The sequence below is a fragment of the Rhineura floridana genome, chromosome 1 (assembly GCF_030035675.1).
Source record: "Rhineura floridana isolate rRhiFlo1 chromosome 1, rRhiFlo1.hap2, whole genome shotgun sequence".
In the NCBI taxonomy this organism is placed as follows: Eukaryota; Metazoa; Chordata; class Lepidosauria; order Squamata; family Rhineuridae; genus Rhineura; species Rhineura floridana.
The window spans coordinates 20,683,260-20,699,269 of record NC_084480.1 but is presented as its reverse complement, the minus strand read 5'-3'; the positions used below and the strand labels follow the sequence as shown (position 1 = coordinate 20,699,269).

The 16,010-nt window shown below is 43.8% G+C and overlaps 1 protein-coding gene across 1 annotated transcript in view; it reads left to right on the top strand.

Moving 5' to 3' along the window:
• Positions 1–2,366, top strand: part of TXNL1 (thioredoxin like 1) — a 37,700-nt gene extending 35,334 nt beyond the window's left edge. The window contains exon 8 of the mRNA XM_061615116.1: positions 2,104–2,366. Within this exon, the coding sequence (XP_061471100.1) occupies positions 2,104–2,133 (30 nt within the window). The 3' untranslated portion in view covers positions 2,134–2,366. The remainder of the gene's footprint in view (positions 1–2,103) is intronic.
• The last annotated feature ends 13,644 nt before the right edge of the window (positions 2,367–16,010 follow it).

The following is a 16,010-nucleotide window of genomic DNA, read 5'->3' as shown; positions in this document are numbered from 1 at the left end:
TGAATGGTATAGATGCATATATATGTGTATATATTTGAATGGTTGGTCCACCTCTGCTAACATCATCATAATCTAATTTCTGGTTGTAACTACTTAATCCAAACTGGAGCACCATGCTTTAAACACAACTGAAGAATAAATATTTCTCTCACACCTTTGTCTGGTTTAGTTTTGCCTTTTTATAACATGCTTAATTAAATCTTAACTTGGTTGGTTTGTTTTTTCACTCAATTTTTTTGTGAAATTTTAATACCATGTTGGCCTCTGCTTTTTTGAAAAGCCTCTGCTTTTGAAAATCAATATCTGCATGCCACTATATAGAACAATCATTATCCTGCAAGAGTAGGCTAGCCTTGTCCAGCCTTCCCCAACTTGGTGGTCTCCAGATGTTGTGGACTACAAATTCCATCATGCCTGACCATTGGTTTTGATGACTTGGGACTGATGGGAGTTGTATTCCAAAAGATCTGGCAGTCACCAGGCTGGGGAAGGCTGCTCTTAAGTGAGAGTTGAGATCCTTATCATTTGAACATACCAGTGATGGATTATAGCTAGATGTTGCACTTCAGAGTTTATTGAAATATATACTGTCATTGTCAGAATACTTCCATACTAGTTTGTTTGTTTTTAAATTGCCTTTGTAGATGCTCATTGGGTTAAAAATCAACATTAGCAGTACACCTGTTGGGTAGTTTTACTAGTCTCCCTCTAAATAGATAGAAGATGGAATCAGGATTACTGTTGAACAGAGCTGAAATAGGGTTTGTTTTCTTTGGGTGGTCTTCAGTGCTTTTCCTACTCAAAGTAGACCCATTGAAGTTAATAGACATGACAAATTTAGCTTCATTAATTTCATTGAGTCTGCTCTGAATAGGATCTGATCTGCTGAAACAGTCTACGGTGATCAAAAGTCCACATTTATTTTAGTCTTAACATGATGACCAAGTATTTGTACATTGCTTATGCAGAAATCTGTAATTTGGTTTAAAATGTAACTTTGTTGCCCCACCACCAAAAAAAGGTTTTTTTTGAAAATGGATTAGTAGGTAGACATCATACTAGATGGATGGCATGTCTGCTTAGTGTGCATTGTGGTACTAAGCACCTGTACCTTGCAGAACTTACTGATTTAAGTGGAACTTCTTTTGAATGTGCAACCTGCTCCCATCAGTGCGTGCTCAGAAGCAAGTCTAAATGATTTCAGTGGGGTTTTCTGCCAAGAAGGTATGCTTAGGCTTAAAGGCAGAGAAAGTGATTCTGTTCCTGCTGAGCAGCCACAGTCCTGCTTCCTAAGTTCCCAGAAGGAAGAAGAGGGGCACTGGATCACTGTCTGCCACCAGTAAGAGATGTTGTGAATGGTTAGAAGGCGCATTTCTGAGTTTACAGACTGAGAGTGGCAGCGAATGCCATCCCTACCATTTTCACACTAAAATACCACTCTGCTGTCCTAGAATTCATTGTGCAGATACACCATTGTGCAGATCTAGTCAGTATTGACACAGTTTCTGTGGGTGTGCTACAGACTGGACAGATTTCCAGTTCACTGAAACTTGATGGGCTTGTTGGGAAGCAAATAGTGACACTGCAGTATCTTTGCATCAGAGTCCACTCTTCCTGCAGTGATGATGTCTGGGCTTCATCCCATAATAGGACATTGAGTGGTGGTTGTTCAGCTGTAAACATCTAAACATGAACATAAGGGTAGGTAAGCTCCCTGGATCGTTTCCCCCCCCCCAACTTAGTACAACTTTGGTATGGTAACTCATGAATATGTGGTGATTGTATTGCAGTCACTGTTTGAACAAGACCATGCTTATTGGTTGAATTAATACTTAAAATTGTCCCATTTGATCATCTATTCTTCGCTAAGTTAGGTTTACAATAGGCATGGGGAGACGGTGGCCCTGGAGATGTTGTTGACTTCAACCAGTCTGGGTTGGTGAACGTTGTTAGTCTAACGGCATCTGGAGGGACACACGTCCCTGGTTTACAAAAATCCTCTCCCCACCAGCACTAAAATGCATGTTGGAAAATACATTAAGATGGCTTAATCGTTTGAACAAAAGAGTCCCAAGTGCTAACTTGACTTTTCTCTTCCCTTAGGTGGTAGGCAAGAAAGGAGAGAGCCATTAAACTACAAGGAAAAATACTGGAAGGCCTTATTTCAACCAACATGGGATCTTCACATTTATCTCCAGCTCCTGGGAAATTGCTTGACCATAGCCAGAGAGACTGTCAGTCTGTTCCATTTTAATACCATTACAAATAAATCACTGCATTTTGTTAATATGGGATTTCACTAAAAGTGTTCTCTGTTGTAATCTTGGGACATAAATTTGTAAATAAAATTCATTAATTTTGCCAAATTGTTCAGTGCAAGATTCCCTGCATTATTTTAAAGGTAAACAACAACTGGATTCATGGCTACTAATATATATCCTTCATTTTCTCAGTCTCTAGTTGTAGAGGTGGTATTTACCAAGTGAAGGAGGCATTTTAGAATGAGAGAACGTTGGTTCTTCTGAAATCTCAGCATACACCTGTAAATCATTGGGTCTTTACCAGCAGTTTGTTTTGTGAGTGATCCATTTTGGCAAGGAACTGCAGGGTGGAGGGCTATGGCTCCAGTGTCACACATCCCAAGATGGCCTACTAGCAGTGATAGCTGGTGCTCATTGGAATTGGTAGGGTAGGACAGAAGACAGAGAAGCCAACAGCAAGAAGAGCCAAAGTCAACAACAGGCAGAGCCAACTAATAGTCCTTTTGCACCATTCTTCTCCTAGCTGAGCTCTCTGAACTGACAACACTGAGACTAAGGAGAAGGCAGGCAATGCACCCTCTGGACTGGAAGGAAGAAGGAAGGAAGGTGGGGGCTGGCTGAGGGCAGACTAAGGCTAGAGGAGCAGTGCCCCATTTTGCCTAATAGACCAGCCTCCACTGACACTGGGGCTTCCCATCCACATGCAACTCCTTCTGGGGATGGCAATTGGAGGGCTAGGTGGCAACACTTGGCAATGGGTTTGGCCAAAGGGTTTCCAGTTGCCAGCACTTACCAAATTTAATACTAGATGCACTTGCCTGGGGGCTTATATAGAGCTACATGGTCACTGAAAAAGACCAGGAGGATCTGCCAGTTCTCCAACATGTTTTTTATTTATTTATTTTATTTTATTTATTATTTGATTTATATCCTGCCCTTCCTCCCAGTAGGAGCCCAGGGCAGCAAACAAAAGCACTAAAAACACTTTAAAACATCATAAAGACTTATACTAAAACAAAACATCTTTAAAAACATGTTTTCAAAAAGGGTTTTAAATTTTTAAAAATATATTGAAAACATATTGAAAAGCAATTCCAACACAGACACAGACTGGGATAAGGTCTCAAAAGGCTTGTTGAAAGAGGAAGGTCTTCAGTAGGCACCAAAAAGATAACAGAGATAACATGTTCCGCACAAAGACTGGAAAATACATTGCTGCAACATCTGGTAGAGTGGGTGGAGCTGTCTGCTTCTGCTCTCATCCTCAAAGAAGCTGCTTGCCTACTTGTTTCGGCTTTCCCGAATTTGTAACCATCTTTTGACATAATTCAGATACCTTACTGCAGGTGGAGGAACATTTTTGGCTCCACAATTCAGACACTTATCAGGACCGGCCATATTTAACAGGTAGGCAGGGCCGTTCACCTGTCAATCAGATGCCATCAGATTGACAAGTATGTTGTCCTGCCCATTTGTCAAAATCAGTTGCCCGAGGGAGTGGGTCCCAAGCACCCACTGATGCTGAAGGAAGCTCAAGAAAGAAGCCTGCAATTTAAAACATAAGAAGAGCCTGCTGGATCAGGCCAGTGGCCTGTCTAGTCCAGCATCCTGTTCTCACAGCGGCCAACCAGATGTCGATGGGAAGCTCACAAGCAGGATCTGAGTGCGAGAGCACTCTCCCCTCCTGCGGCTACCAGCAACTGGTTTTCAGAAGCATACTGCCTCTGACTGGTGGCCCAGCACAGCCATCATGGCCAGTAGCCATTGATAGCCTTATTCTCCATGAATTTGTCTACTCTTTTAAGGCCATCCAGGTTGGTGGCCATCACTGCCAGCTTCTTTCGCTACCCTGGCGGGGGGACAAAGTAGAGAAAGGACTCTGCATTATTCCCTTCCTGCTTCTGCCACTACTGCTGCCGCTGGGGCAAGTGAGAAAAGAGTGTGTGCCTTTTAAAACACAAACCTTTTGCTTACTCCAGCATTATTTCTCCTCTTTGTCCTCCGCTGCCACTTCTGCTGGGGTGAGCATGCTGGAAGGGAAAAAGCAGCTTCTCCTAAATGGAAATGGCTTCTCCCTCCTTGAGCAAGGTGTGCTCCTACTGCCCATCAGCATGCCTTGTGTTTGAAGCTCACGACCCTTCCTTTGAACCCCTCACCTTACGAGCCTCACATCTGACGGCATGTACAATGTCAAGTGTAGGGCTGGTGGGCATGGCTTCTGCAAAATGGCCTCATGGGCCCAATGGGGAGGCCTAGTGGGCTGCAGCTGGACCGCAGAGCAGAGGCTCCTGGCTCCTTGTGTGCCAGAGTTGTGGGACCTTAAATTGGGTGGTCTGCCAGAAACCATGGCTGGAATGATCACTTTATTATAAGCAGTCCTTGGCCAGAGCAGTCCCAGTCTAGTACCAGACTTCCCTGCTGTGTTGCATTCAGATCTGTAGCAAACATGAATCTAGATGCAGTCTCTGGAACCATGTTTTGCAGAGCAGTGCTCCTCACCCAAATGCTGCATCGCCTCCTGGTAAGGGAAGATGCATAGGGCAATAACCAGCTTTGCATGAGTGGACTTGCTTTGCTTTGCCCTCTTCCTCACACCCCCAATCTGCTCTACAGGCTCCCTCAAACTTGAACAGATTTGGGGGCTGCATTGGGAGACAGCAATCAGTTCTGCTTGTAGATGGGCACAGTTAGATTTCACCCGTAGTATGACTCTAGGGGCTGAGTAGCTAGTATTTTGTCTGCAGCTAGTTATGCAGAAGCTTCTGGTTTGCTGCCTTCATCCCAAATATGAGCTGAGGGGGAGAAGATCATGATCAAATACTTTTAATACCAGCACATTTTGAGTCACTTCTTTTCCCCTCACATTTTTACAAAACTTTTAGTGGGTTTACTTTATCTCTGGAATTTCTTATAGAGGCATATTCAAAGCAGATAGTTATCTTTTTTAAAGGATGAGTGCCTAGGCTTGATTGTGTTAAGCCTCTTTTGCAAATCTCCTTGGCACAGCGCCCCATGAAGAATTTGTTTTATAAATTGTGCCTGCACCATGTCCATATGAGGTTGTTTTCTAAGTCACAGCAAGTTTTAACAAAGAGGTTTTAAGTGGAATAATTACTTTGTTGATTTACATTGGTTGGGTTTTTTAAGTACAATAAATCCCAAGAAGAATTTAAATCCTAGCATAATTAGTATTCTGTAATTTTTTTGTTTTTGTTTTGTTAAATACTGCAGGCATTTTTGTCCTACCTTGGCAGATTTAGGCATTAATACTAAATTTAATTCTTGTGCTTAAAAGTTGGACACAGTCCTCTAGAAATGTTTCCTGCAAAAGCCCTCATGGAAAATGGATGGGAGTTAAGTCAGTTGGAGGAGGGGGACAGTTATTTTCTCACTCAGCCCCAGGACATTTTCCACATGTGAGATCTGCAACTGTGTTGCATTCTGGAGTGCTCCTAATCAGAGTTCCAGGCAGGCATGCCCTTATCCATACTATGCTGTTCCATTTCTCCTCCTCTCTGCTATGATTTTTCATTGTTTTCCAGCAGTCAGCATGCCATCCCCACTGAGCAGGTTCAGTCCTCATTGGATCATTTTTAGGGGACAGTGGCTTCCTTCCCCTTCTCAAGGATATTTTTTCTCCAAAATAAGGTTTTAAAATGGGGGTTGTACTTCTACAAACCTTGGGGTTCCTCCAAGCCTGCTGATACATCCATCTCTTGTGTGTGGATGGTTCCATTTTGACTTCATTAAGTAGACCACAGTCAGATAATGACTTGAATATTAGTATAAAATTTGGAGCTTGCCTGTGAGATACTCCTGTCAAAATGACATGGCTATTCTGCATCACATGTGCCACAAGTGACATGGGGAAGGGGAGCTGTGGGATAGACCTGGGCTTCCACTCCTCTGTTAACGTAGGGCAGCGGGGAGGAACCCACAGCCCTCTAGAGTTCTTAGACTCTATATCTCATCAGCCCCAGTCAGTGCGGCCAACAGTCAGGGATGATATAGTCCAGGAACATCTGCAGGGCCACCAACATTCTCCATCCCTGGTACAAGAAAAACCCTCGTGAATTGGATGAAAGATCCCCCGAGTCCAGCATTCTGTTTCCAGTAGGTGCTGGCCAGATGCTTCTTGGGACCTTACAAACAGGGTTGGAAGGCGATCTCTCCCCTCTTTCCTTCTTAACGTGGTATTCAGAGGTGCCATGGCTAATAGCAACTGATGCACCTATCCAAGGCAATGGCCACTTAAAGTAGTAAACTCCATAATTTGATTTTGTGTTGCATGAAGTAGTAGTTTCTTGACTCCATCCTGGATGTAATTGTATTGGGTGGTTCCAAGTGCTACAATTATATGAGATGGGATTCCTTCCCCCCCCCACCTACTCTCCACACCATTCATAACCTTTTAAACCTCCGTTCTGTCTATTTAGTCATTGTGCTAAGACGGGTATCTTTATACAAGCAAATATACAGTATTTCTGATAATGATGATGGCAATATTAATGACTGTTTCTGAAAACTGTAATTTTATACTGCTAACTCTCTTTTGTGGGATATTGTTGAAAGGCCTCATCTTAAGAATTGCTGTTTTCATATTTATATCTGGAAGGATTTGATAACATAGAAATTTTTCTCCTCTTTGAATGAGATGTATGAGGTTTTTTTTATTATTGTCTGAAGCTCTCCTGTGACTTTTTGTCAGCTGTGTGGTTCCTATTCCCTTCCCTCATATAATGACTGTTAAATAGTGCTGAATCAATGGGACCTTCTGAAATAATTCAGTTGAGAATAAATGCGTTAAAACAAATACATTTAAAGATCTGTAGTTAAACTTGGGGGTGGAGAGAGAAGTTTTATACCTGAGTGAAGTCAATGACATTTTAATGATATATTCTGGTTAAATATGGCAGGTGATGGAATTGGTGGTAAAAAATAAATCTTGAACAGATCGCTGCTTCTCTTACTGAAAGGGCATGAACATAATAGCTATAAAGCCATTCTAAGTACACTTCTAAGTAAGATGGCTAAGGATATGATCCTGACATGAAAGCACAATCCTGTGCACAGTTAACATCTACTGATTGGATTTCTTCTTAGTCGCCACTAACAGATGGTGGAGTTAGAAGACTTGTAAGTCTTTTGCAGTTCCAGAAATTAGCATCTGGTATATCATTTTGGATTTCCCTACAATCTGTTTCCCCTTTTTAAAGGGTTTTCAGTTCTATATATCTGATTCAGTTTGTTCCCAAGTATGCATACAGCGAGATGATTCAGAAGGCATAGCTTCTTCCTCTCCCAAATGCTTTGCATTAGGGTCCCCTACCAATATTCATACCACGCACATAATCAATATATTTAAGAACAGCCCTGCAGCATCAGACCCAGAGGCCTATCTAGTCCAGCATTCTGTTCCCACAGTGGCCGGTCAGATGCTTATGGGAAGCACGCAAGCAGGATATGAGCATAATAGCACTCTGCTGCTACTCATGTTCACCAGCCCCAGTATTCAAAGGCTTACTGCCTCTGATACTGGAGTGACTGGTTCTGCTATAGCCAATTCTTGTGGCTGATCAGCTATCCATCATCTAATCCAGTGGTCTTCAACATTGGGTCCCCAGATGTTGATGGACTACAACTCCCATCATCCCTGACCACTGACCATGCTGTCTGGGAATGATGGGAGTTGTAGTCCTACAACATCTAGGGACCCAAGGTTGAAGACCAGTGATCTAGGCTGTTTTGCATCTCTTCTCAAATCCATACTGGCAGTGCAACCCCTCCCATCTCCAACATAATTTGCTTGTCCCTAAGCCTTACCTTACTCCACTCTCTCTGCCTTTATTTCTTGATATGTCTCTTCACATCACATTTGCTCTTCTGGCTGTTGCTTATGATCCATCTAGCTCAGTACTGTCTACACTAGGGGTAGCCAATGTGGTGCTATCCAGATGTTGCTCCCATCATTCCTGCTCAGCTCCCATCATTCCTGCTCAGGGGCCATGCTCGCTAGGGCTCATAGGTATTGGATTCTAAAGACATCTGGAGGGCACCACATTGGCTACCCTTAGTCTGTGCTGACAGGCAGCAGCTCTCCAGGATTTCTGGTGGATTCTACCAGTTCTACCTAGAGATGCCTGGGATTGAACCTGGGACCTTCTACATGCAAAGCAAATGCCCCACCACTAACCTACAACCCTTTTAGCTCATCTTACAGGATTGTTAGGATAAATGAGAACTCTAAAGTACAAAAACATGAACAATAGATGAGTCTTCATTTTTCCATTAAAACATTCTGAATAGTCTCCTTCTGGTCAATTTTTAAAAAAGAACAGCATAGATCTCCTCCTTAGCCTGTCTTCCCCCAGACTTATTTTTCAGTGACTCCCAAATGGTGAGCCGCAAGAGTGGTCAAAGTCACCCATGATAAGTCAGGTCACATGTTGGATGCGCCTATTACTCCAAAGTCTCGCTGAACATATGCAACCATCTGCAGCACTGAGCTCCCAACTCTTAACCAAGTTATGGGTAGTGCCATCCGGCTGTGGGGTAAAGAGTAAGGATTTGCTGGGATTCTCTGATGAAAGTTATGACAGAGAAGTGTAAGGGTAATTCTAGGAGTAACACCATTGCCCAGAAAGTATGGTCTCATTGAAGAAAATATTAACTGGGCAGTGTGTGTGTAAAATAAAAAATCTAATCCAAGAAAACAAAATCCTTGTGTCCCATCTATTACATAATAAAAGTTTGTTGTTAACTTCATCAAACTACAGGATTAGTTTCTTCATCAAACTACAGAATTTGATGTGACCAAAAAGGGCACCGTGGCATCTCACAATGGAATAATTGCTGAATGGAAAGCAAAACATTGTATAGGTCCGTTCTTCCAATTAACTCTGTTTTCCCCTATAAATTTATCTCTTAATTCCTCTGTGGCATCGGAAAATGTATGTTTGTTCGAAGCAAAAATCCCCCAGAGCAGCTTACAAAGATCAGTAGTAAGAGAGCCCTTTTCCCTCATGCTTACAGCCTTAGAGATGGGGAGCGAGGAAGGGGAAAAAAATCAAGCTCAGCCACTACATTTTAAAAGTTGCAGTTTACATAAAGACCAGCTGGAATGGAAACCATTCAGGTCGCCTGGTGGAATGGCCACCAGCAGCTGACAGTAGAACTTCGGTGGGAAACCAGTGGCCCTCCATAGCTTGTTAAAGTTTGGTCACCTGCATTGGTCCTACCTCCTAAATTGGGTGAGGAACCTATAACCTTCCACACATTGTTGGACTCCATCTCCCATCAGCCCCAGCCAGCATAGCCAACAGCCAGGAATGATGGGAGTTGGAGTCCAACAAAATCTGGAGGGCCACAGGTTTCTCACCCCTACCCTAAAAATGATATGTAAATTTCTTCCTGGTTTCAGAGATATACACACAGAGAGAGATGCACATGCATACACTTTCATCACAACACTTAAAGTATCTAATGGCGAAACTTCTCATCTGATGGATCCCTACAAATAAATGGGCATTGGCAATGCTCAAAGGGGCAGGAAAAACAACCACCAGGAATTAGGATTATTTCATTCCAATTTACGTCAGAGTCAAAAGTGGTATGACCATGTACTCTGTGTTACAAAGTGGTAATATGCTTCAAGATATTGAATGCCTGATCTGACATTTTAATGCTAGAAAAGCGTTATGTGGAGTGGTAGGTGTCACATTGTGGAAATAACTATCAGAAGTGTGATCTACTTGGATAAAAGGGATGGCGAAAATGTCTGAATACTTTCCATATGTGCACCAGAGGTCAAGAGTTTGGGACATACCATTCCAAGATAACTGGCAATCTATTGGCTGTGTTGTAAAAGTGAGAGACTTCCATGCCCTCTTTATGGAAAATAGCTTGTCATGCTTATAGCAGTAACAGGCAGGATTATCAGAGGTGTAAGAAAAGGTGTCGGGTGAGAATTTTAGTTGGTAGTTAGCCCAAAACTAGTCCCAGAGGAGATATTCTACATTTGTTCTATACTAGCAAGGAGTATGGAAATGCAGTAAAATGAAATTGAGGCCTACAATGCTTGTTTTGCAAACAATGGAGGCTTCTGTTTGACTTGGTAAGGTGGTGTTTGTTCAAGGGTCACTTGGGAATATGGGGAAATCAGGTCTGTTTTGATTAAAAGTCAACCCAATAGAGCAGAATGCAAAGATGTATCACTGAACACCAAAGTCAGGATCATTTAGACCATGGTATTCCCGATCTCTATGTATGGATGTGAAAGCTGGACAGTGAAAAAGGCGGATAAGAGAAAAATCAACTCATTTGAAATTTGGGGCTGGAGGAGAGCTTTGTGCATACCATGGCTGCAAAAAAGACAAATAATTGGGTTTTAGAACAAATTAAACCAGAACTGTCACTAGAAGCTAAAACGATGAAACTGAGGTTATCATACTTTGGACACACAATGAGAAGACAGGATTCACTAGAAAAGACAACAATGCTGGGAAAAACAGAAGGGAGTAGAAAAAGAGGAACATAAGAACATAAGAAGAGCCTGCTGGATCAGGCCAGTGGCCCATCTAATCCAGCATCCTGTTCTCACAGTGGCCAACCAGGTGCCTGGGGGAAGCCCGCAAGCAGGACCCGAGTGCAAGAACACTTTCCCCTCCTGAGGCTTCCGGCAACTGGTTTTCAGAAGCATGCTGCCTCTGACTAGGGTGGCAGAGCACAGCCATCACGGCTAGTAGCCATTGATAGCCCTGTCCTCCATGAATTTGTCTAATCTTCTTTTAAAGCCGTGTCCACGAGTTCTAGTATTATGAGAGAGGGAGAAGAACTTTTCTCTATCCACTTTCTCAATGCCATGCATAATTTTATACACTTCTGTCATGTCTCCTCTGACCCGCCTTTTCTCTAAACTAAAAAGCCCCAAATGCTGCAACCTTTCCTCGTAAGGGAGTCGCTCCATCCCCTTGATCATTCTGGTTGCCCTCTTCTGAACCTTTTCCAACTCTATAATATCCTTTTTGAGATGAGGCGACCAGAACTGTACACAGTATTCCAAATGCGGCCGCATCATAGATTTATACAACGGCATTATGATATCGGCTGTTTTATTTTCAATACCTTTCCTAATTATCGCTAGCATGGAATTTGCCTTTTTCACAGCTGCCGCACACTGGGTCGACATTTTCATCGTGCTGTCCACTACAACCCCGAGGTCTCTCTCCTGGTCGGTCACCGCCAGTTCAGACCCCATGAGCGTATATGTGAAATTCAGATTTTTTGCTCCAATATGCATAATTTTACACTTGTTTATATTGAATTGCATTTGCCATTTTTCCGCCCATTCACTCAGTTTGGAGAGATCTTTTTGGAGCTCTTCACAATCCCTTTTTGTTTTAACAACCCTGAACAATTTAGTGTCGTCAGCAAACTTGGCCACTTCACTGCTCACTCCTAATTCTAGGTCATTAATGAACAAGTTGAAAAGTACAGGTCCCAATACTGATCCTTGAGGGACTCCACTTTCTACAGCCCTCCATTGGGAGAACTGTCCGTTTATTCCTACTCTCTGCTTTCTGCTTCTTAACCAATTCCTTATCCACAAGAGGACCTCTCCTCTTATTCCATGACTGCTAAGCTTCCTCAGAAGTCTTTGGTGAGGTACCTTGTCAAACGCTTTTTGAAAGTCTAAGTACACTATGTCCACTGGATCACCTCTATCTATATGCTTGTTGACACTCTCAAAGAATTCTAGTAGGTTACTGAGACAGGACTTTCCCTTGCAGAAGCCATGCTGGCTCTGCTTCAGCAAGGCTTGTTCTTCTATGTGCTTAGTTAATCTAGCTTTAATCATACTTTCTACCAGTTTTCCAGGGACAGAAGTTAAGCTAACTGGCCTGTAATTTCCGGGATCCCCTCTGGATCCCTTTTTGAATATTGGTGTTACATTTGCCACTTTCCAGTTCTCAGGCACGGAGGAGGACCCAAGGGACAAGTTACATATTTTAGTTAGCAGATCAGCAATTTCACATTTGAGTTCTTTGAGAACTCTCAGGTGGATGCCATCCGGGCCCGGTGATTTGTCAGTTTTTATATTGTCCATTAAGCCTAGAACTTCTTCTCTCGTTACCATTATTTGTCTCAGTTCCTCAGAATCCCTTCCTGCAAATGTTAGTTCAGGTTCAGGGATCTGCCCTATATCTTCCACTGTGAAGACAGATGCAAAGAATTCATTTAGCTTCTCTGCAATCTCCTTATCGTTCTTTAGTACACCTTTGACTCCCTTATCATCCAAGGGTCCAATCGCCTCCCTAGATGGTCTCCTGCTTTGAATGTATTTATAGAATTTTTTGTTGTTGGTTTTTATGTTCTTAGCAATGTGCTCCTCAAATTCTTTTTTAGCATCCCTTATTGTCTTCTTGCATTTCTTTTGCCAGAGTTTGTGTTCTTTTTTATTTTCTTCATTCGGACAAGACTTCCATTTTCTGAAGGAAGACTTTTTGCCTCTAAGAGCTTCCTTGACTTTGCTCGTTAACCATGCTGGCATCTTCTTGGCCCTGGAGGTACCTTTTCTGATCTGCGGTATGCACTCCAGTTGAGCTTCTAATATAGTGTTTTTAAACAACTTCCAAGCATTTTCGAGTGATGTGACCCTCTGGACTTTGTTTTTCAGCTTCCTTTTTACCAATCCCCTCATTTTTGTGAAGTTTCCTCTTTTGAAGTCAAATGTGACTGTGTTGGATTTTCTTGGCAATTGGCCATTTACATGTATGTTTAATTTAATAGCACTGTGGTCACTGCTCCCAATCGGTTCAACAACACTTACATCTCGCACCAGGTCCCGGTCCCCACTGAGGATTAAGTCCAGGGTTGCCGTCCCTCTGGTCGGTTCCATGACCAACTGGTCTAGGGAATAGTCATTTAGAATATCTAGAAACTTTGCTTCTTTGTCATGACTGGAACACATATGCGGCCAGTCTATGTCCGGGTAGTTGAAGTCACCCATTACTACCACATTTCCTAGTTTGGATGCTTCCTCAATTTCATATCTCATCTCCAGGTCTCCCTGAGCATTTTGATCAGGGGGACGATAGATCGTTCCCAGTATTAAGTCCCTCCTGGGGCATGGTATCACCACCCACAACGATTCTGTGGAGGAGTCTGCCTCTTTTGGGGTTTCGAGCTTGCTGGATTCAATGCCTTCTTTCACGTATAGAGCGACTCCGCCTCCAATACGTCCTTCCCTGTCCTTCCGATATAGTTTATATCCAGGGATAACCGTATCCCACTGGTTTTCTCCATTCCACCAGGTCTCCGTTATGCTCACTATATCAATGCTCTCCTCTAAGACCAAGCACTCCAGTTCTCCCATCTTGGTTCGGAGGCTCCTAGTATTAGCATACAGGCACTTGTAAGCAGTGTCTCTCTTCAAGTGTCTTTGGCACTTGTGGTTTGGCCTGTGGTAATTTTGCTCTTCTGAATTTATATCCTGTGCCCCTGCTCTCACAATGCCTACTTCTAGGCCTACCCCTTTTAAAATTTCATCATTTCTTTGGTTTTTATCCCAGGGGGGAGGTTTATTCCGAACCGGACCTTTCTCAGCTCCTCTCGGGTTTCCCCCCTCAGTCAGTTTAAAAGCTGCTCTGCTACCTTTTTAATTTTAAGTGCCAGCAGTCTGGTTCCATTCTGGTTCAAGTGGAGCCCGTCCCTTTTGTACAGGCCCGGCTTGTCCCAAAATGTTCCCCAGTGCCTAACAAATCTAAACCCTTCCACCCGACACCATCGTCTCATCCACGCATTGAGACTGCAAAGCTGGGCCTGTCTGGCTGGTCCTGCGCGTGGAACTGGTAGCATTTCAGAGAAAGCCACCTTGGAGGTCCTGGCTTTCAGCATCCTACCTAGCAACCTAAATTTTGCTTCCAGGATCTCACAGCTGCATTTCCCCATGTCGTTGGTGCCAACATGCACCACGACCACTGACTCCTTCCCAGCACTGTCTACCAAACTATCTAAACGACGGGCAATATCCGCAACTTTCGCACCAGGCAGGCAAAATACCTTGCAGTCTACACGCCCATCACACACCCCACTGTCTATGTTCCTAATGATCGAATCACCCACTACAAGGATCCCTCCACCACCTGGAGATATATCCTCGGCACGAGAGGATAGCTGCTCATCCCCCAAGGAATGGGTCCCTTCTAAGGGATCGTTTCCCTCTTCCTCAGCTGGATGCTCTCCTTCCCCGAGACCATCGTTCTCCATGATAGCAGGAGAGCTATCATCGCTGGAGTGGGACACAGCTATAACGTCCCTGAAGGCCTCCTCCACACACCTCTCTGCCTCTCTCAGCTTTTCCAGGTCTGCCACCTTGGCCTCAAGGAAATGAAGTCATTCCCGGAGAGCCAGGAGCTCATTGCACCGAGAGCACACCCACGACTGCTGTCCAACAGGCAGATAGTCGTACATGCTGCAGGCTGTGCAAAACACTGGAAAGCCCCCACACGCCTGCTGGCTTCTTACCTGCATAGTTTTGTTTAAGGTTTATTACGTCAATAGGTTGGAGACTGCGGTTTAGTTGAGGTCAGGGAACAGACGGGCAGAGTGGGGGGCCCTGGCCTCCTCGCCCTGCTGCCGAACTCGCTCTGCTGCTTAACTCGCCTTGACGCTTCGTCAGCTGGGGCTCCCTCTAACTCGTGGAGCAGGCTCCCTCGCTAGGTGCTCTGACTTTATATGTGTGGCTGGTTCCTCCCAGCTACTGCTGCCAGCCAATGATGTGTTACTTGAGGCTGATGGCTATTAGCTGGGGCTTAACTCTTTAGTATTCTCTCAGGCTTCCTTCCTTTGAAGGCAGGAAGGCAGGCTTCCTTCCTGAGCGAGGGGTGGGGCTGTTTAAGCTTTTGGCTGCTTTTAATCTCAGCAAGGGGCTGCGACTTCCAGGCAAGTCTTTTGTGTTTGTTGTTTTCCCACCTAGAACAGCCTGACCTTTCTTTAACCTAGGGAAACAGAGCTTGTGGTTGTGTTTCAGGAAGGCTGAAGCTGCCCTTTTTAGCAAGGACTGAGCTGACTCTCTCCCTGTATGTATCGGTGGAGTTTCCTTTTTCCCCTTCTCTCCAACTGGAATTTAGCCTTATTTACAGTGTCCCCTGAAGCTTTCCTGCTAGGGTGGTGTTGAACACTAGCTTTCTATAGGCTTCTTTCTCCTAGGATCTGTCTCCTAAGATATAGGTTCTTTCAGGATTTGGCTCCTAGCTCAGGGTGACCTTAGGCTGCCCTTATTGCTTATTTCTCTGAGCTGTTTTAATTCAATTAAATAATGGAATAAATGGGAGCTACTTACCCTCTTTTCGCTCTGCTGCTTAACTCGCCTTGACGCTTCGTCAGCTGGGGCTCCCTCTAGCTCGTGGAAGGCCAAACAAGAGATGGATTGATTCCATCAAGGAAGCCACAGACCTGAACTTACAAGATCTGAACAGGGTGGTTCACAACAGATGCTCATAGGGTTGCAATAAGTCATCATCGACTTGAAGGCACATAAGAACAAAAATAGAGCAGCCTTCCTTGACCTGGTGTCCTCTAGATGTTTTAGACTCCATCTCCCATCAATCCAAGCCAGCAAGGATGATGAGTCCAATAACATCTGGAGGGCCACAGCCTGGGAAAAGCTGAAACCTAGGGATTCTTAAGAAACAAAAGTGAAGCTTTCCATGAAAAGAAACCCTTCAAATGTTTGACCTTCTGAACTTA